Below are 20,818 nucleotides of genomic sequence, written 5' to 3'. Positions count from 1 at the left end.
ATATTACTCAGGTTTGAAATCAAATTAATTGAAGCTTCCTGAAATTCCTTACATATCTTCTAAATTGGATAAATGATCACTCCTCACACTAAACATTGAATGCTATATAAATGTAAACATTGTGTCAAATGAAATTGGGTTGTAATAACTAAAGCCTTAATAAAAATGGACTCACATTCAGACAATTACCACAAATTATGTGAATAGTGGACTACTATCAGGGTGTACTAATATTAAACAGAAGAAATTAATTTAAAATCTTTATTAACATGGCCATTTTAAAATAATTTAAATTCATAGATACAAAGATCAATAATGACACAGTTCAGTTTTTGTGCTTATATTCAACAGCTTTGTCTCTCATAGCATTGAAATTAGAGGATAAAATCAAGCTAGAGAAAATCCATTGTTATATGATTTTGATAAAATGTCTTATTTTTAAGAGTAAAAAAAAGCAATGTTCTAAATTACATTGTCATCTAAAAATATTAAATACTGGTGTATTTAAATATACATAATATGTTAAAATTAATATTTTTTTCAAGAGGATTGAGAATATAGAGGATAGAACCGGTAATCTAGGTGGCAACGTTTTTGCCTCATCTGAGTTTTTAGGGAAAAAAATCTTTATTTTTATAACTGCATAATGAGGTACAAATGTGTTAATTGCTAATTTTTCAAAAAGAGGTGTCCTATGAACAAGTAAATCACACCCACTCAATTTGTGCATAGATTCTCTAGAATCTTCTTTATTCTTACCTTCAGAGTACAGACAGTAAAACACTTTTGCATAAAGGACAGCATGGTCAAGAAGTAGTTCATTGAATATGTGTGCCACCATGTTTTTATCCACTCATCTATTGATGGGCACTTGGAATGCTTCTAGATCTTGGCTATTGTAAATAATGCTGCAATGAACATAAGGATGCACTTGTTATTTTGAATTAGTGTTTTGGGTTTCTTTGGATATATACCCAGAAATGAGATTGCTGGGTCAAAAGGCAGTTCCAGTTAGGTTGCTCTCAGGTTTTCCAGAGCTTGGGACATGGGAAAATAAATTCTTCCAAATTCAAAGTTAACATCACTATTATGACTAGTTATTGAGTGCCTACTTTTCATTAGTGCTTTACATCCTTTCTCTTTAGTTTTCGCAACAGCCATATAGTGGAAATATTGTTATCCATTCCCATCTAGTAGGTAAGAAAATTCAGGCTAAAAGGAACTAGTTAAATCACCAATAGGAAGGTGGGAAGTGAATTCTAAATGGAGCCGTGCAACTCACTAGTCTTCACAAGCTCTTTTACTTGCGTGTTTACTTCTCATTTGTATCACTCTCCAGATCTTGAAATTTAGAAAGAGGAAGCAGAGTTATTTTAATAAATCAACTGTAAATAAGTACAGCGAGACTCTTGTGTAATCATAAATATTACCCTGAGACAGGAAGTCTCAGAGGCTGGAGAGCAAAGCAGCAAGATCATTCTGGCAGGAACAGCCAGTGGGAAGCTCTGGCTGAGAGCTTCCCGGAGGTGACCTGGCCCACCAGCCACAGCACACAGGCTTGGGCTGCAAAGAAAGGTAGGCACCTTGATTTGATCATGAATTTTGGGGGTGATTTTTTTTTTTTTTAACAGACAGCCAGGAATTAGATTCTGGCCTCGTCTCTGCTGATGACTAGATGCATGGATTGGTGAGTCAATTTCCCTCTTTGGGCCTCAGTTTACTCACTTTCTAAATATGAGAACTGGGTGAGACCATCCTTAGGTTTCTTTCATGCTTTGAGGTGGTAATTTTCTATAGTCCTTTGCATTTCCGGATGTGTTGCTCAGTCTTATACGAAATATGCTCTCAATAAAAACTGCAATTAGATTATCGTAAATCCTGCATTAAGACCCCATTGTTCCATTCTAATTCTGTCATAGAGAAAATTGCTGTGTGCAGAGAGGTTGTACTCCAAGCTATGATTTTTCTCCCAAGTTGGGATTTTAGAACTGTCTTGAAAAGTTGGAGACCACCTCCAGTTTGTCTCCATGTGATGAATGTGGAAGGACCAAGGATCCTTCTCAGTCTGTGGAGTTTGGAGATGATGACATCAGTAAGGAGATTTCTGGTGAAACCATCCCCATGACTGAACTCCACAGTCGGACACTCTGCGCCCATTAAACAGTAACTCCATGTTCCTCTCTCCTCCCAGCCCCCTGTAACCATCATTCTACATTTTTAAAAAAATTAAATTTATGGGGTGACATTGATTAATAAGATTATACCGATTTCAAGGGTACATTCTATGATGCATCATCTGTATATTGCATTGTGAGCTCACCACCCAAAGTCAAATCTTCCATCACCACATATTCAACACTCTTTACCCTTTACTACCCCCTGACCCCATTTCTCTCTGGTAACAACCATACGGTTGTCTGTGTCTATGCATTTTCATTCATTTTCTTGTTTGTTCATTTGTTGCTTTCAGTTTTATATGTCTCTATGAATTTAAGTACTCTGGCTGCCTCATGGGAGTATAATCATATAATATTTGTCCTCTCAGGACTGGCTTATTTCAATTAGCATATTGTATTCAAGGTTCATCCATGTTATAGCACGTGTCAGAATTCCCTGTTTGGCTTTTAAATTTAGGATTGTTATTATCTATATGTATTAGTGTCAATGATATACACAGAATAATGTTGAGTGCAAAAAGACTTGTAAATAACATGGAAAAATGATTCTGTTTATGTAGAATTATGAATGCACATAAACACATAAAGAAAGAGAAGACAAAAATGAAGAAGGAGAAAAAGAGAATATAAAGGATATGCATGAAATAGATATTGCATGATAGTTAAGATTTAAGGAAATTTTTTATCTTCTTCTTCAACTCTTATTCCCTTTTTGATTGTATTTGCAATGCTATGCACTCTTTTAAACAAAACAGACAGAAATACTTAAAAAATAAGTGTACATCGTACCCAAGAGTACAGTGAGCTAGAGGCTACCAACTCAGGTTCCAGGTCCTAACTTCAGGTTTAGAATCAAACGCATTCTCTAGTTCTTGAGTATGAGAACTGAAAAATACAAAAAGTAATTCAGAAGTACAGAGACTTTTCTTTAATCCTGAAGTTGGGGGCAGTCTTTGGTTTTCTTTCTTTCCAACTTTACTTCTTTACATAGTAAAAATACTTAATAAAATATTTACCCTCTTGGCCGTTTTTTAAATGTACAATACAGAATTGCTATCTATAGGTACAATGTTGTACAACACATCTCTAGAATTTATCTTGAATAATTGAAATTTTATTCATGTTGCACAAAAAAATCCCCATTTCCTCCTCCCCCTGATCCTGGCAACCACCATCCTAGCCTTTGCTTCTATGAGTTTGACTATTTCCTATGCCTTATATAAGTTAAATCATACAGTAGTTGTCCTTCTGTGACTGGTTTATCACACTTAACACAATGTCCTAAGGTTACCCTTAAAAGAAGAAGGAAATCTTGCAATATGTGATAAGATGGATGCACCTTGAAAGACTGGTTACTAAGGCTAGAAATAAGGAGAGGTCTACATGGGATATGTGGGTTATTAAACCACAGGAGCAAGGAAAAAGCCAAGTTACCAGAGTATGGGAACAATTCCGGAGTTAGAGACCATCAACCCACATTCCCTAAGGTCAGAAATGTTGCTGTGGGTGAACATGGAGCAGATGATCTGGCAACCAGTGGACTATAGCTATAGGAGGGGAAGGAAAGGGTACAGGGGCTGAGGGTTATGTGTGGCTCCATGGGCAGGCCTAGAACTACAGGGCATAGAAGAGCTCTGGCATCAGCCTGACGGGATTAAATTCTTGCCTTCACTACATGCTAAATATACAATCTTGTGCAAACTGTCTCTAAGCCTTATTTTTATCTGAGAAATCAAGGAAAAATAGTATGTCAGAGAGTCATTGTGTAGACTAAATGAAACCCCATGCAAAGTTCTTAATACAGTGCCAGACTCATAGTAGGTGCTTAATATTGCCAGGAATTATTCTCATTTTACCAGAAACATATTTGGTTTTGACACCTAGAATCTCTCCAAATATGATTAGTTTTCTACTTCCCTGGCTTTAAAGATGTGCTGGAAAGGGCCTGGTCCATCAGCAAGATCCTCGCCCCAGTTCTAGTGTGAGGATTTGGTGCCAACACTTTTTCTCTCCTTGTCCATGTAACTTCACCTAAACTTCTGCACAGGTTCCAAAATCCCCCCACATGATCATTATTTCCATAGACAAGGAGACTTTTATTTTAATGACTCTTTCATTAAGGTACTCAGTGCCCCGAGAGCATGAGAAACTTGACCAAGGCATAGATGTAGGAGTAGAAATGGGGCAGAGGTCACGGACCTCTCACTGAGTATTATGGAGCACCTGGTCAAGACTATAGAGGCATGACAAAGAGCACTCATGTGATCACCTCGTTCCACTCCTCCCAAGAATTCTTTGTGATGCTATTTTATAGGTAAGAAAACTGAAGATGAATGAAGGGGAAATAACCTGCTTGCGGTCAGCTAGTAAATATCAGAGCTGAAATTCTTTTTTTTTAATTTATTTTTTCAAATACATTTGTCTCTGCCCACTCCCCACCACTTTCTCTTGCCCCTCCCCTCCTTCCCTCCCTCAGCTCTTCCCCTTTGGTTTTGTCCATGAGTCCTTGCTATATGTTCCTTGACTTTCCCCTTCCCTTCCTTTTCCCTGCCCCCCCTCCCTCCTTCCCTCTTGTCTCTGTTGATTTCTTCTCCTTTCAGTGTTGCTGGTCTTATTTTCCTTGCAGCTTTGTTTTGTTGGTTGGGTTCTGCTCATAGGTGAGATCATATGGTATTTGTCTTTTGCCCCCTGGCTTATTTCGCTTAGCATAATACTCTCCAGTTCCATCCATGCTGTTGCAAAGTTTAGTAGTTCTTTTTTTCTTTCTGCTGCATAGTATTCCATTGTTTATATGTACCATAATTTTTTGATCCAATCATCTACTGATGGGCATTTAGTTGCTTCCAACACTTGGCTATTGTCAATTGTGCTGCTATGAACATTGGGGTGCATAGGTTCTTTTGTATTGGCGCTTTGGTATTCTTAGGGTATAGTCCCAGCAGAAATTCTAATGAGTTTTAAATATAACTAATATGTACTGAGAGTTCATCCACCACTCTGTGTTGAATCTTTTACGCGCATCATCTCATTTATGTAACCCTTATCACAAACCTATGAAGTGGCTAAAATAACTTGCCTGTGGTATTTTAGTAATGATTGGTGGCTACAGAACATAAGCATAGGGCTGGACCCCAAAACACATGCTCAGATGTGCAACTAGGTGCTGAAGCTGTGACTCCCAGCCCAGTGACTTTTCCTGGCTCTCCAACTAGTAACAAGATTGTGGATGCCAGTTCCAGTATTTGTATGTTGCATTCTCCAAGAGAGCCTGGAACCATTGAGGTGAAGTGTCAAGGAACAGAACTGTGGCACCATCAGAACCATAAGCCTTTATTCAAACTATGGCCTTCAAGAGGGAGAACATTGTGCTGAGAACAGATCTGGGGAACAGCCCAGTGTCTGAACTCTGCTGCTGACGCCACAAAGGCCCAGCAACGCTGCCATGCTGATGGACAGCAGACAGCTTACTGCTTGAGTCTACACTGGAACTGCCAACATTGGGAAGGAAGAAAGGGGGAGATGAGGAAAATTAATGTGTTAATGAAAAAAATAGCACAAGCTTCAGAGCCAGATCAACTTGGTTCACACACTTTCTGGTTATGCAAATACAGGTTAATTAATAATTACATTTGCTACCATGTATTTAATACTTTCTATGTACCAGGTTAAGTGCTTTGTGTGACTATTTTATCTAGTGAACTTAATTAGTCCTGAGTTTCTAATGTATGAAATAGATTTAATAACATCTCAGTTGTTATAAGAATTAGATCTACTACGGCCTAGTGCCTAGAATTCATCAGGAGTTAAATAAATGTTTATATTAACAAATTTTAAGCTAATATAGGCAGAGGGTCATTCCAGGTGGTACAGAAAAGGGATGTGGAGTAAGATCAGTCAACATCTTAATGGAAAGGAAATTCAAGAGAATGATGGAAGCCTGAGCAGGCAGTATAGGTGTAGCATAAAGGTAGAATTCTGGGAGACGTTGTGTGGGAATGCACCACAGGTGAAGCAGAGGTACAGGAGGAAGAGAAGCTGGAAGAAGAGATTGTTGGAGGGTGAGTGAAAGGATATGCTCAAGGCTGCCAAGCAAGTTCTATGTGAATTGTCCGTCTCTCAGTTGTGTGAGACCTCCAAATGTTCATTTGCAGTTTTCTACCAGGGACATTCTTCCTGTCCATGATGGTTAGACTGTGTCAAGTATGCCAGCTTTCCAACACTTCCCCTGCTCCCCAAATTCAGTTTTGTTCCTGAAGGACAGGTCATCCTCTGGACAATGGAGAACAATCTTAAATTCTTGTAAAGCCTGGTCCCCGGGGGTTTCATGGCACGAAGTCAAAACCTTGTGTCCTAACGGAGATTACTGCCTCTTTCAGCATCATCAGCATCATGTTATCACAGTCCAAGACCAAGGACACCTTTGAGTCCTTCTCTCCAAAGGACCCCGATACCCCCACAAAAGAAGATAAACTGCAGAATGATCTCCAAACAGAAGCCACAGTCCTTGGAGTAAGTCCACCTCATTATATGGAGAACTCTGGGGGAAATACTGTGACTGTATCCCTACTACAGATTTCCAATGGGCCTGGGAGAGTATCTCATGTATTCCTGTCTGACTCCAGGCTCATTGAGACATGGAACGGGGGCTTTATGGGGAGACTGTGTCCTCCCCAGGCCTTTCTGCAAACTAACAAAAACATCTGGGTTTTTCCTACCTGAAATCTCTTGTAAATTCTCCTTAATATAGTTAGAGATATTGATTTAACCATATGACTTTACTCAATATGATTACATTAGATCATCTTGCTTTAAGCTCATTTCTTAAACGTTCTGAAGCAAGGGGATCTGGACTAATTTCACGAAACACTGTCTCCCTGTTCACCTGAGTCACTATAAGACACCCCAGTGTCTAAGGTCATCATCATCCTTCAGATCCAGGACTTTAATCCCCTCATGGTTCTGAATATCTTCCTTTAGGACCCAACTCATACTCAACCCCTGTTCTGTCGTCCCCTCTGGAATTCAGGGTCAGTTAACAACATAATCCTCTTTATTCCACAGTTTTTAATTTTTCTCAAAGGCCTCTTCTTCTATAGTGCAAAGAGAAATCTAGCCTTAAAAGAACTCCTTCCACTGCAGTCCTCACTTCTAGGCACAGAAGTGATGGCAGTGTCGTCTTAGCTTCTCAAGAACACTTCTAGATCGAACTTTCCCTCTCATCTCTACTCCTGTTTTAGAATCTCATGTCATCTTACTAGGTAACTCAATCTCACTTTAAAAATTTTTAATTGTTCTTTTTATTTATCATTTGAAAAATCCTAAGTCAGTCTTCTACCCAAAGTGATATTTTTAAAAATGTTATTTATATTTTAAACACTGAAAATGAATAATTATTTCAAGTAATTATAGTCATTCATAAACTTCAAGAGGGTTTTTCTCAAGGTAATTTTAACAGTAGGAATAATTGAGGATTTATAGGAGAATTACGATTATAGAAGATTGTTCACTTTATAAACCTAAAAATAATCAGAACATTAAATGATGCATTGGCAAATTTCAAAAGTGACCATCCTTAGAAAAATCATTTGATGAATATGTTGCTTGAAACTAAAGCCAATTAATGTTTGTTATTCTACTGTTATTTACCAATGTTAACTCTTTGATTAACTTCTTTCAACTAACTGATGCCATGCTGACTTGTCTTTTTCCCTCAGAAGAAATCCCTTGTCCTTTCAGCTGATGCACCCTACAGTCTAGCCTACACATAGCCTAGAATTACAAACACATTTCATTTGCTTCAGCAATCAATAAGGGATATTGTAAATATATCTATTTATTCCTCTACCATTAATTGAGCACCTTCAGTATGCCAGGTACTATTTTACACACTTAGAATAATCAGGGAACAGTGCAGCTAGAAGGAAAAAAAATGACATCTTCATGGTCTTTAAGAGATAAAGACAAATTCAGTGCATTCCTACTTCTTTCACTCTTCCATGTAATTTACCTTTTTCCCTTCATGAAATTAACTCCTCAATCACTGCCACTCCTTCCAGTGAAGTTTCTGTTTACAAGAGAAGAAGCCAAAAGAGTATCCAGATCCTGTGTTGCCTGCTGATTTTAAGTTTGGGGGCCATTTTGGCTTCTTCTCCCTAACAATAAACATGAATAATTAAGAAAGATCCCTACCTATTAAAAACAGTTGATTGTAAGCAAGGAGTTTCCAGATGATTCCATCTCACATCAAGTGCTTTGCAGATATAGCTTCTAGACAACCTTCATTCTTCTCTTTTGTAATCGACATTCAAACTTTCAGCAAATCCTATAGGTTTAATCTTCATGGTACATCTAGAATCCAATTACTCCTCATTATTTGTGCTATCAAATTTTCTTTCAAGTCAAATCATCTCACATGAGAATTATTGCAATACTCTCCTTATTGATGATCTCCTCGCTCTGTTTTCTTACTAACTATTCTTAACAGAGCATGTAGAATGACCTTTTGAAAATAGAAATTAAATCATGTAATCTTTTTGCTCAAAATTATCCAAAGGGCTTTCCTTTTTACTCAAAATGAAAGACAGAGTTGGTAAAATAGCCCTCAAAGCCCTACCTTGCTTGCATCATGCTCACAGTACTTCTCATGTCTCATTTCTTACTACTTTGCTCTTAACTCATGCTACTTCCTAAGGAAGTCATTGTAAAGCATATAATACATGTCAAAGGGCAGTGATTTTTGTTTGCTTTGTTCCCCTGATGCCTGGCATACAATAGATACTCAATAAATTAATTGTTTGAATGGTTGAATTCTCTTGACTTTAGGTTATTTCTCCTATGTTTGCTTCATCATTCAACTGCATATTCATTAAACAGTGAGTAAGAGTGTGGGCTCTAGATCAAACTAACAAGGCCTATATCCTAGTTCTTCCACTCAGCCATTTGTATGGGTTTGTACAAGTTATTTTAACTCCTGGTGCCTCATTTTTCTTATCTTTGAATAAGATGAGATGAATAGCCAGAAGTATAACATGTTATCATCATGGGTGTCATAAAAATAGTAATTATTATTAAAATCCAATGATGAACAAGATAATATGAATTACAGCACTAAAGAATTCCTGCTCTATTTTATTTCCATTGAAATCGAGCCCTTTATTGACACTCCTTGGTAAGTTTGCTTTCTATATCTATCTGACTGGACTGTTGTCCAGAAAAAAATTTTCTCTGCCTACTTCTCCTAGAATCATAAAAAATTTGTCAATTAGCTTTTTCAAAAAAAAGTTAAAATGCACATATACTCACATCCTGATTTGCTAGTTAAATTATCTTATTAGAAAACAAAAGTTGTTAGTAACACATGAATTTCTCTTAGAGATCGTCTATTGAAGCTCTGTAACACATTTTTTTTCCTTTTTAGTATGACAAATTTTAACATTTTAGGACTTTTTATAATTCACAATGTACATGCAAAAGCCACCTTTATCTACTTAAAGTTGTATTCTAGCATTTTATCTCTTGTTTCTTGTAGAGTATCCAGATCCTGTGTTGCCTGCTGATTTTAAGTTTGGGGGCCATTTTGGCTTCTTCTCCCTACTCTTCCCACCTCAAGCCAGCAGTTTCCACCATGTCGACGGTCTGGTACCCGCTTTTAGGAGCTCTGTGTGTGAGTAGAGTGGGGTCTTCAAGAGGGGATATGCTTTATAAATGCTGACGGGGTGCTAAGTCATGGAGTAACTCAGTCCCAACAGGAGGGGAGAGAGGAGGAAAAGGCTAAGGTCTTCAGCTTGCCCTCTGTTATTGTCCCTCTTCATGTCTCTGCAATTCAGGAAGAGCAGAGAGGGGCTTAATCTGCCATCCTGGGTGAGCATCCCAGGGAGTGAATGGATGGGACAGAAGGCAAGTGGGTAATGCAATGGACATACCAGCATCTTTTACACTGGGCTTACATTATGCCTCAAGAAAAGTGGAAGATTTTTTTACATCCTTCTTTGGGCCTCAGATGAGGCCATGGGATTTGCTCCAGTTTAAGAATAATTCACCTGTCAGGTACAGAGTAAAAAGGTTATTTTTAAAATAAAATGAGCACCATTGGTAGATGACCCAGGTTTTCAGAAGACTAAACCAGCAATGGTAAAATTCATGGGAAGGAGGGATGCTCTTGTTTTGTGTTCAAGAGACAATCATCAGCACTCAGAAAGGTTTTTTGCTGTTTTCCATTTTATGGCTTATAAAGAAGAGCCCAGTGGATTCCCTTATTTGGACACTAGCCAAAAAGTTCTAATCATACCTCCCCTTCCCCCCTTTTTTTGTAGTGTGCTCTACAAAGGAGAAAAAGACACATATTCTGGGCAGATGAATTTTACCAAGGCATCACCTCTGTGTAGATACAGTCCTTGTGTGGACAAAAAAAGGACCTGCTCCTACACCCAAAGCAAAATTTGCCCTTGACTTTTCTATTTAGCCAGTAGTTGTGGCTTACATATTAGAATTAACTCCTGCTGGACCCTCTTTGTGACAACCAAATCCCTAAATCACAGCTTAAACAACACTGTAGCTTCTCAGAATATCTTTCTAACTCCAGCTGAATCCCTAACACCACTGGGATCAAATATTGACTTCCGGGGCTTTATGATGAAAGACTATTCACATCTGACCCTGTATCTCCCACCTTCCTCCCAGACTAACTTAGGCCACCTACACCAATGGCTTGAAGCCCGTGTGTTTCTGTGCCTTGCCCCACCAAGAGCTTCTGCTGGCTGCTCCTATCTTTCTCTCCCTTCAAGTCACCAGTCTTTCTCAACTTCCTGTCTTTCAACCTTGTAAAAAAAAATTGTAACATACCATCATGCTTACTATGGAATTACTTTAGATGGTAAAACATTACGAACAGTGAAAGGTAAGAATAATGATTCAATGAGAAAAGGCTTACCAGATGATGTTTAGTGAAAAGACCAGAAAACAAAACCCTATTTACAATCACATTCAGGGAAGAGCCACACGCATGAACTATATTTACAGTCAGATTCTGTGATGAAAAAACATAGCCCTAACAATAAACATGAATAATTAAGAAAGATCCCTACCTATTAAAAACAGTTGACTGTAAGCAAGGAGTTTCCAGATGATTCCATCTCACATCAAGTGCTTTGCAGATATAGCTTCTAGACAAGTGTGGCCCGTTGCAATAAACAGACATCCCTAGACCTTTGTTGTAGGGAGATTTGTAGATGAGACACTAGGCCTGGGTTAGTAGTCAATCTTGTAATTTATGGCTCTCTCCTCACTTCATGCACACGTCCTCTCCAGGTTTCCTGAGCTCATAATGATTTTCACTAACATGAATCCATTCCCTTGTGCATCTGCCAACTCCTCAAAGTCAATGTAAACATCCTGAGGGCAGAAAGCAGTCTTTCTATCAGTATGGACCCACACTATTCCTACAGTGTTATCCTCCTAAAAGTTTTACATTACTTATTGAGTGAGTGATTGACACATTTCCACAAAAGAAATGAATTGATTATTTCTCTCTTTTCTGAAAAGTTTGCCATTGCCGGATTCCTCTCTATTGTCTCTGGGAAGAAATCAACTAAGTCCTTTGTAAGTATAAGAACCGTCAAATCTCAGCTGATTTGTGTACAAGGAACTTCAGAGTTAATTCTTCCAGTTCAAAATCTCCATTTGAGTGTCTAGGGAAATAAGATTCAGAATGAGTGAGGGAGCCCAAGTTCTCCCCACTGGTTTGCTGGCAGAGCTAAGAGTAAAACCCAAATTCCTAGCCTTTTGGACCAGTACTCTTTCCCCTACAAAACGGAGCTCCTGGATCATATTCCAAGCTTAATGGAGGTTTACCTCAGTTACTTACATGGTGGAAATTTTTGCATATACCAAGGATTCTTTAAAACTTTTTTCTTTTTTTTTGAATATATTGTGGTGACATTGGTTAATAAAATTATATGGGTTTCAGGTGTACAATTCTATAACACATCATCTGAATATTGTAGTGTGTATTCACCACCTCAAGTCTCTTCACCACCATTTATCCCCTCCCTACGCTCTTCTAAATACTCATACCCCCTTTTTTTTCCTTTGGTAATCACCACATTGTTTAAAACTTATCTTGGCCCTGAATAGGGTACATCCCAGCCAGATCTTAGAGATTCTTTTTTTCTAGAAAAATCTACCTAATAATGAGTCAATTTCCTTCAATGGCATGGACAAAGGCAGAGCTGTGTGGGCTTAGATCTTGTCTGGCTATCTCCTCCACTCCTACAGGAACAAGAAATTATCATACTGAAGCCACTTTCCTGACAAAGGTCAGGAGTTTGGGGGGTAGTGGGTGGAAGCAGCTGAGGCCTTTGATCTTCTCCATAGCAACCATTCCCCCTCCCCTGATGCATACTCACAAAGATGACTTAGGGAAAAACCACATCTTGATTTAGGAAGATCCAGGGTCTGGTTAGCCATGGATGAGAGCACACATGATGTACAAGGTATATGCTCCTGATACTTGAAGCTAAAGTCTGAACCCCAGAACCAATAGACAGTGTTTTGAAAAGTTCACACCATTGGATGGCGTCAGGATTCTGGACTTGGAATCAGGAAACATATACTCTTGTCCCAACTTTGTCTCTGATCCATTAATGTACGTGAAAAGGTTCTTTCCTTCTCTGGGATTCAGTTTTCTTAAATAAAAAATGTGGAAGATGAATATGTGGATCTCAGAGGTGGTTTCCCAAGTGCTCTGAATACACTAAAAGACTGCATTTGGGATGACGTGACACAATATGGGTTCCACATGTGGGACACAGGATGATAAGTGGGTTCACATGACAATTTTGGGACAAGATGCTGCCCATTCACTCTGTTCTTCAGGGACTCAGCAACTTGAAGCCATATAGCTAGTGGGCCAAGGGATAAGAAGATTGGGAAACCATCCTCCCCAATGCATAGTACACTACAGTGATGCTCAAACAGAAAAAGAGCATGTGCTGGCACAGAAAGGGGGTCGGTAAAAAGTGTGGCCCATCTGTGTCTTTGCAGAGGAACGACATCTCATAAGAGCCCCTTTCCTCAAAATGCAGACTATGACCCAAGAATACATGCAGTAAATGAGGTTTTCATAGGCCTGACTCACCGATAGAATGTATTCCAACTTCTATAGTGTGCTTCTGCCTTTGCTCTGTAGCTACTTCTTTATGGAAGAAAAAGCCATAGACTGGTCTTCCCGGGAGGGACCAAAGGCCATATTTTAGAAACCCTTAAAGCTTCTAGAAGGAGAAGGACTCTAAGTCTGTTGAAGAAATCAAGGGAGATGCTGGCAATACCACTTCTGTCTTCCATGCCACAGAGAGTTAAGGGGCCAGAACCCTTCTCTCAAAGTAGGAATTACTCACAGATTCTCTCATTTAACAAACATTTACTCATTATCTGAGGTAATGAACTAGATTGTGAGGAGGGATACAGAGATGCATGGAACACTGGGAGTTCCCACTAGGACTGTGCTGGTTAGAGTGGAGACAGACCCAAGGAAGCTACGTTGCAGTGTTGTGGATAGAGGGAAACAGAATCACATGCTGCTTGTGAGATGAGATCCCAGTGCAAATTTCTCTTCCAGGCCCTGAGCAGCCTGATGTCCAATGCAGTGAGTTCTGTTGTCGCTGTAATAGGCCTCATCCTCCTTGCTGACAGCCTGGTAGTCCTGAGGAGTTCCTCTCTGATATGTGGCTCACAATGGGAGCTTCTATCCTCATTGCCTAATTTGGAGTACTATTATTCAACATATGAAGTTGAGGACTGTGTCCTGGATGCTGTCAGTCTAACAGTAAGTACTTTCAGATTGAATATCTTGTCATGTGAAATCTCTTTCCCCCACCGTTGCATAATCTTGCTTTTTCAGTAGTCCTTAGCCTTGTTGGTCTGAATGTCTGGAAGCAGATTGAAGGAAAAAAATTGTCATTCAATTAGGCCTTTCAGTAGACTGCCTAATATGGGGGATGTATTGTGCAAAGTCAAAAAAAGAAATCAGGAAGGGATATGGGCACTCTCTTTTTAAATCCCAGTAGGTTTAACTCTCAAACTGCTCCTTTAGTAGAACAGGTATTTTTTTCTCAATGAAATACCCCAGAAATATCCCTCTTTATTTGAATTTCATTGATTTGGGATGACTGTATCCTACGTTTAATTTGATATGGATTTTGAACCTAAAGCCCAAACATATAATTATTATATTTTGGCTGGCAGAGAGTGAGAAGGGGATAGGAGATGGCCCACCAATGGATTTGACTCCTGGCAGAAATGCCAATATCTCTGGGCAGCATTTTCTTGCCTCCTTTCCCCCAAACTTGATGGTCACCACCTGTTGATGGTGACAATCCTAGTTTAGTCAATCCTTTTTATACAGGCTCAGAGTTTTGAAATCATCAGCTTTGACCTGTTAAGGAGGAAGATTTCTTCCTTTGTGAGTCCTCCCAGTAGGAGCTGGGGAGAGACAACGCACTTCTCTCACATTCCTCGGGATCTATCTGTCTGGTGAATCTCAGAGAATGTACACCAAGTTTTTGGACTCATAGCCTTCCATGAGTCTGCCCATCTGACCCAGAGGTTGTCAAAAGTAACCCTTTTGACCCAGGAGCTTGAGGAAGCGGAAAAGCAAAGAGATCAATCTGGAGAGAAACTGTCATGTGGAAGCCCCGAGATAGTATAACCCTGGTGCAGGTCAGACATTACGCAAAGCAATGTGATTGGGAGCAGGAGGCATCCCCTCACTGAGAAAGTGGGGGCTTAATTTAATGAAAATTAATGTCAATACACCAAACCACCTCCCGTTCTCATATGACTGGAATCAAAGGGAACTTCCTGCAATATCAGAGGAGCTGTACCATGGCAGACTAAGCTAGTTCAAAGGTTCACTTTTTCTTTATTAACACAAAGATAACCTGAGCAAAAGTAACAAATTAAAAAATATTTACAGTATATATCTAAGGATAGAAGAAGGAAGGAAGGGAGGGTGAGAGGAATAAAAAAATCAAGGAAGAAAAACATTGTACATTCTAGAAACTAAGAAAAACCCTAAAGCCAGGTCATGAGTGTGTATTCTATGTACGTGAATACACTTGAGGTGGTGAATACACACTACAAACGAGAGCTGAGACCAGAAAAAATAGGAACACAGGTGTTAGAGATTGGGATCATGGATGCCATGGCAGGATTTGATTTTCCACAGAAAGCAGACAGTGTGCATGGAGTGCCCTGCAAAAATGTTAGGAGCTGAGACAGAATGTTTATGAAAATAAGACAAGGAAAACTCTGCCAAACATCCCAAGGAGCTTCAAGAAACTCTGCCAATAAGTTTTCTAACAGGAAATCATCTCATCAAGTCTTGTGTAGCTATGGTATCCAAATCCAAAATTACAGATACAAGGGAGGAACCTCAAATAAAAGCATTAACTTAAAAACTCCCTGGATCAGCAAAACTCCTAGGGTTCTAACAGATTCAAACCTAAAATTACTATCGAAGGAAATGTTCATAAATCCAGTTTATGAATCTCCCACATGTCAAAGAATTTCCTCCAGTACTACCCATATGCTGAAATTATCTGAGTAAAAATATTTTGTAAAACATAAGGAAAAAAATGAGGAAAAGCAGCAAATGGAACAAACACAAAAGTTAGTTGCTCAAGAATTAGAGATTACATAATAATTTGAAAAAGGCTATAGTGGCAATATATTTTAAATAATTAAAGATGCACAAAAAAAAGCAACTGAAACTAAAATGAAAGAATATGATACTGAGAAAAAAGAACAGGTGGATTTGAAAAAGAGGTAAATGGTATGATTAGAAATGAAAATTATAATAGTTGATGTTAAATTAAAAGCTTAGCATATTAGTTAAATAGCAGAGTCAACATATGCAAAGAAATAAACAATGAAATGAAATGAAAATCTGATTAAATTACACCGAACATAACACATTAAGATAAAAAATTTGGAAAATATGAATGAGAAATTAAAAGACATGGAGAATACAGTGAAGTGAAAAGGTTCAACACACATGTAACAGAGCTCCAGTGGGACACCATGGGAGAGAAAAGTTATGTGAAGAAAAATCACTGAACATTTGTCAGAATTTTAGAAAGATGCAAGATTTTAGGCTGAAGGAACGCACTGAGACCAATGTGAGGTAAATGAAAATAAATCCACACCTAAAAAACATCATGGCAAAAATAAGTAACAAAGGAAAAAAGAAAAGAAAAGCCAGTAGAGGTAAATGAAGGAATACTCTTTCCTCACAATGTGGGAGACCAAGATTCTGAGATGAAACTGTGGCTGTTTATTTCTCTTCTTCTGCTAAGAGATCAAAAAAGAGAATGCAAAAGATAGAATTAAACTATTTTCCCTGTCCCTTATTTTCTCCACTGCTAGCATGTCCCCCAGTCTCCTCTCAGTCAGGTGCAAGGGCTCACTTAGTGTGTCAATTGTCCCTGTCCTGATTTGCAGGGTGTGCTGGTGGTGATGCTTATTGTCACTGTGCTGGAGCTCTTGCTAGCTGTATACTCTTTTATCTTTTGGTGGAAAGAAGGCTACTCCAACAACCCTGGGGTGAGTACTCTGATGTGTCCCATGACACTTGGTGGGTCCCAAGATTTGAGCTATGATGATCCAGGTCTAAAAGAGAAGTCCATTATTGGCCATTGGGTTTGCATGGAAGGCAAATTTTATAGTGAGAAAAGAGTTCAATCAATAGTCTCCTTTGTGATGACACTCTGGTCATCTGAGAGCACTTGGTGCCTATTGGGTAGCAAACCAGCTAGAGAATTGCTTAATATGAAGCTAGATGACTTTAGAAATCACTTGCGCCAGTCCCTTATAAAAGAATCAAGGCTTGGATAAAAACACATGGAAAATGAATGGTACAGACTAATGGGCTGAGACTGGGAACTTGCACTTCTTCACTCTTGTCATGAACAGTCACCTGCCTCCCTACTCAGTTCCCTTGCTGGTGTGATGCGATTTTTAGTAGAACATCCTCTGTTCTGTTTATGCTTTCCCATGTTTTTCCTTCCTTCTTCTTTGGTCTTGACATTACAATTTTTGAAAACTCTTATTTAAAAGCCGTAGTAGAAAAAAAAGGAGAAATATTGAAAGAGAATATAAATAAATTACGATTCAATTATAGTCTTATCAGAAAACGGTAACAGAATTAACAGATTGGAGAATGGCATTTGTTTGAACTAATGGTGATGCAATTATATGAAAGTTGGGAGAGCTACTACTCTGCAGCATTTGTGGGGAATGCATTATAAATATCTACTTTAATGTATTTGAAAAAATACATTAAAATAAAATTTTTAAAAAAGCCTCTAAAGTCAGAGTTAAATATCTATTAACAAATTTCATCTTTCCTAGAGTTCATTGTCTTTTCTTCAGTCACAAGATAGTATCAAATGTGTCAAAGACTTCTTCAAGATCATGGATATGAGAACCCTCCACCTTAGAGAAAAAAAGAAGGAGAAACCCAGTGCTCATGACAATGTGTGATTAGACTTTCCTGAACATTCAGCTATTTTAGACTCTTGGAGAAACTTTAAAAAAAATAGCTACTGTTTCGTTGTTTGTCAGTGTGAGTAATTTTATTGCTCTTGAAAATAATTTTCCAAAAACCCAGGTCAGTAAAATTTTATTAGTCTGTCTTCCAAAATGGCCATAAAATCAAAAAGCTTCTTTGGGTAAACTGAACAGGAACTAATTTTCTATCATAAGAAGAGAAAATCTGCCTTCTTGTGCCAGTGTGAATTGGCTAAGTTATGTGGCTGTGCAGGCTCTGTTTCTGTGTTATTTTCACATGCATATTACTTAAATAATAGATATTGAGATTGCAGGAAAATTTTAATTAAAAATACTTAAAAATATATGGCTTAATTTCTGTTAATTGAATGAGTTAAATTTCTGTCAATTAAATATAATAGCACAATGTTCTGTCTCATTTAATGCCTTTATCCTTAAATAACTGGATTCAAAGATTATAATTTATTACAATGCTCTCTCCCATCTAAATTCTAGACCAAATAAGAAATTAGACATATAGAAATAATGTCAGTTTTATTATATATTGGAATAAATAACATAAACTACCTAATAAATATTTCTAATATTGCCCCTGGGTCTAGGTCTTGGTTCCTGTCCCAGAAGGGAATGTGCAATAGAAATGCACATGTATGCTTTCCAAATGACATGTACAAAAATGGTTATAGATGTCATACACATAATAGTCTCCAAAAAAGCTGTTTACCCAAATAAACAGCTGAAGAGACAAAAATTGTGGTATGTTTAGGTGATGAAGCGCTATACAGCACTGTAAGTGAACAAACTACAATTCCCACAGCCATGTACATAAATCCACAAGATAATGATCAAGGGATACAAGCTATGTATACGAGTACATTCTGTATAATTCCATTTACATAAAATAAATTTTAAATACAAGCAAAACTAACATACAGTGTTAGAATTGGGAACATGGTTACCTTTGTTGGTAATTATTGGAAGGGGATCCAGAGAGCCTGTGGTTTCCTAGAAATGTTCTTTTCCTTGATCTGGATGCTGTTTCTGTGCATATATCATGTGTTCTCTTGCTTTTATGTTATAGCAAAATTAAAAAAAAATTTTTAACAGTTACTTTTGACCTCTTGTGCTTGTCTAGTTATTGAGCCATCCCTCAGGTCTTCTCCATTGTCAAATTCCTTTAAAACATCATCTCCCCAAAATGTTGGGGTCATCTTTGACTCTCCTGTTTCTCTCACACATCATATATAAGTTATCATCAAAACCTGCTAGTTCAAACTTCAAAATATACTGTGCCTGATTACTTCTTACCATCCCACAAGTACTCTGGTTCATCATTTCCCTTTGACACTATTACAATGAGCAACCAGCTGGTTGTGCACACCACTCAGCCTTTTCTCCCCATAGTAGACAGCAGGAGTTTTGTTTTTTAATCTAAAATCAGATCATGTCATTTCTTTGCTCAAACCCATGCCACTTTATTCCAAATAAGAATCAGAGTCCTTAAGTGTCTTTATAAGATCTAAACTCTCATTTCCTCTCTGATCCTCTCTCTGATTTCTCTCCCCCTTGCTTCCTCTACTGTCACATTGGCCATTTGCTGTCACTGGACATATTCTTTTGTTTTATTACATAGCCTCCCTCTCTCTGGAAGGCCTTTCTTGCAATTATTTTAATTGCTTGTTTTCTCACTTCTTTCAGGTCTCTCTTAAATCTCTGAGCCTCAATAACCACCTCCTCACCCAAAACCTATATAAAATTGTAACCTTCTTTCCCTGTTACTTACTTGCTTATTTTTTTCTCTGTAGTACTTACTACCATGTGACTTATTATATATTTTATTTGTTTTTCAATTGTATATTTACTCCCAGTAGTCTGTAAGCTACATTAGTGCACTCAATTACTACTCCCTGCTGAGGTTTCAGCTCCTATTTGAGTGTTTTTAAGTGTGTGTGTGTGTGTGTGTGTGTGTGTGTGTGTGTGTGACTATTATAAATGTGGGCGCAGAAACTTTGAGATTCCTCTTTATCCCATAAGTCAAGTCATGCAATAAAATTACATTTTATCCCAGATCTGTTTCTTATTTGTTTGTTTTTTGCTGTTAACAGAAAGTTTCTTCAGACTAGCTGAAGAATTATTAAGTATTACCTGGAATAATATTCCAAACTGACAGAAGGTATGGTCAAGTTGCATCTTTTATTTTCAACTCTCTCTGCTACTCCCAATCCCCAACTTGTTTGTCTTTCACAAATGACACGGCCACCCACTCAGTTTCCAAATACAGAAATTTGGGAGTTTTTCTTGACTTCTTCCTTTGACTCTCTACCACATTTCCTTTGGGAAACCAGTTAGGCAAAAACCACTAACAGGGAGGTCTAATGAACTCGTAGCAAGAGGAGTTAATGGTTTCAATGAAATCCAAGCAGACAATGTAGATCTTTGATATATGTGTTAGAACTCTGGGTTCTAACTCTTAGTTTTTTTTAAAAATGCACTTCCCTAAAACAGTAACCCGAAATCAGTGATTGAGCCACACATACTCAAATCTTTATCACAAACTCTCCAATCCTTCCTTCTCTTTTACCTAACTTGGACAAGATCTCCTTGCTGGTCTGATGAACTAAGTAAGCAGCCAGGTGAGGCAACAAGACATTGAGGCCACCTCCTAGGATCTGATGGAAGCCTCTTACCTCCAGCTGGCAAAACCTAGAGTCTTTACTTATACGCTCCTAAGGAAACAAATTCTTTCAACTATCTGAAGGTGCTTAAGAGTGGATTTTCCTCAGTCGAGCCTCCAGATGAAAATGTGGCCTGGCTGATGCGTTGACTGCCACCATGTGAAGTCCTGAGCAGAGGCACCCAATGAAGCCATGCCTCACTCCTGAGCCATAAAAGTCATAAGGTAATAAATGTGTGTTGTTTTAAGCCACTGGGTTTGTGGCAGTTACATAGCAATAGAAAACTAATACACACTGAATTGTTGCATGAAGAATGGAAGAGAAAAAGCCAAGTTCAGATTTCAGCCTTGCCACTTACCAGAAGTAACTATAGTACTCAGGTATGTCTTCAAAATGGCTATG

General features: G+C 38.2%; 1 protein-coding gene across 1 annotated transcript; it reads left to right on the top strand.

The window, feature by feature from the left end:
• Nucleotides 1–1,435: 1,435 nt before the first annotated feature.
• On the top strand, nucleotides 1,436–18,141 carry LOC129062727 (membrane-spanning 4-domains subfamily A member 7-like). The gene is given in 8 exon segments (XM_054563753.1): nucleotides 1,436–1,575; nucleotides 6,554–6,686; nucleotides 9,706–9,840; nucleotides 11,718–11,774; nucleotides 13,792–13,998; nucleotides 16,674–16,775; nucleotides 17,583–17,620; nucleotides 17,622–18,141. Coding segments are annotated over 7 exon segments (693 nt in total). The 5' UTR covers nucleotides 1,436–1,575; nucleotides 6,554–6,566; the 3' UTR covers nucleotides 17,656–18,141.
• Nucleotides 18,142–20,818: the final 2,677 nt, after the last annotated feature.

The sequence above is a fragment of the Pteronotus mesoamericanus genome, unplaced genomic scaffold (genome assembly GCF_021234165.1).
Source record: "Pteronotus mesoamericanus isolate MK-2021 breed Mesoamerican mustached bat unplaced genomic scaffold, CSHL_Meso_final scaffold_83, whole genome shotgun sequence".
Taxonomy (NCBI): Eukaryota; Metazoa; Chordata; class Mammalia; order Chiroptera; family Mormoopidae; genus Pteronotus; species Pteronotus mesoamericanus.
Note: the sequence above shows the minus strand (reverse complement) of the source record. Positions and strands in the feature narration are given on the sequence as shown.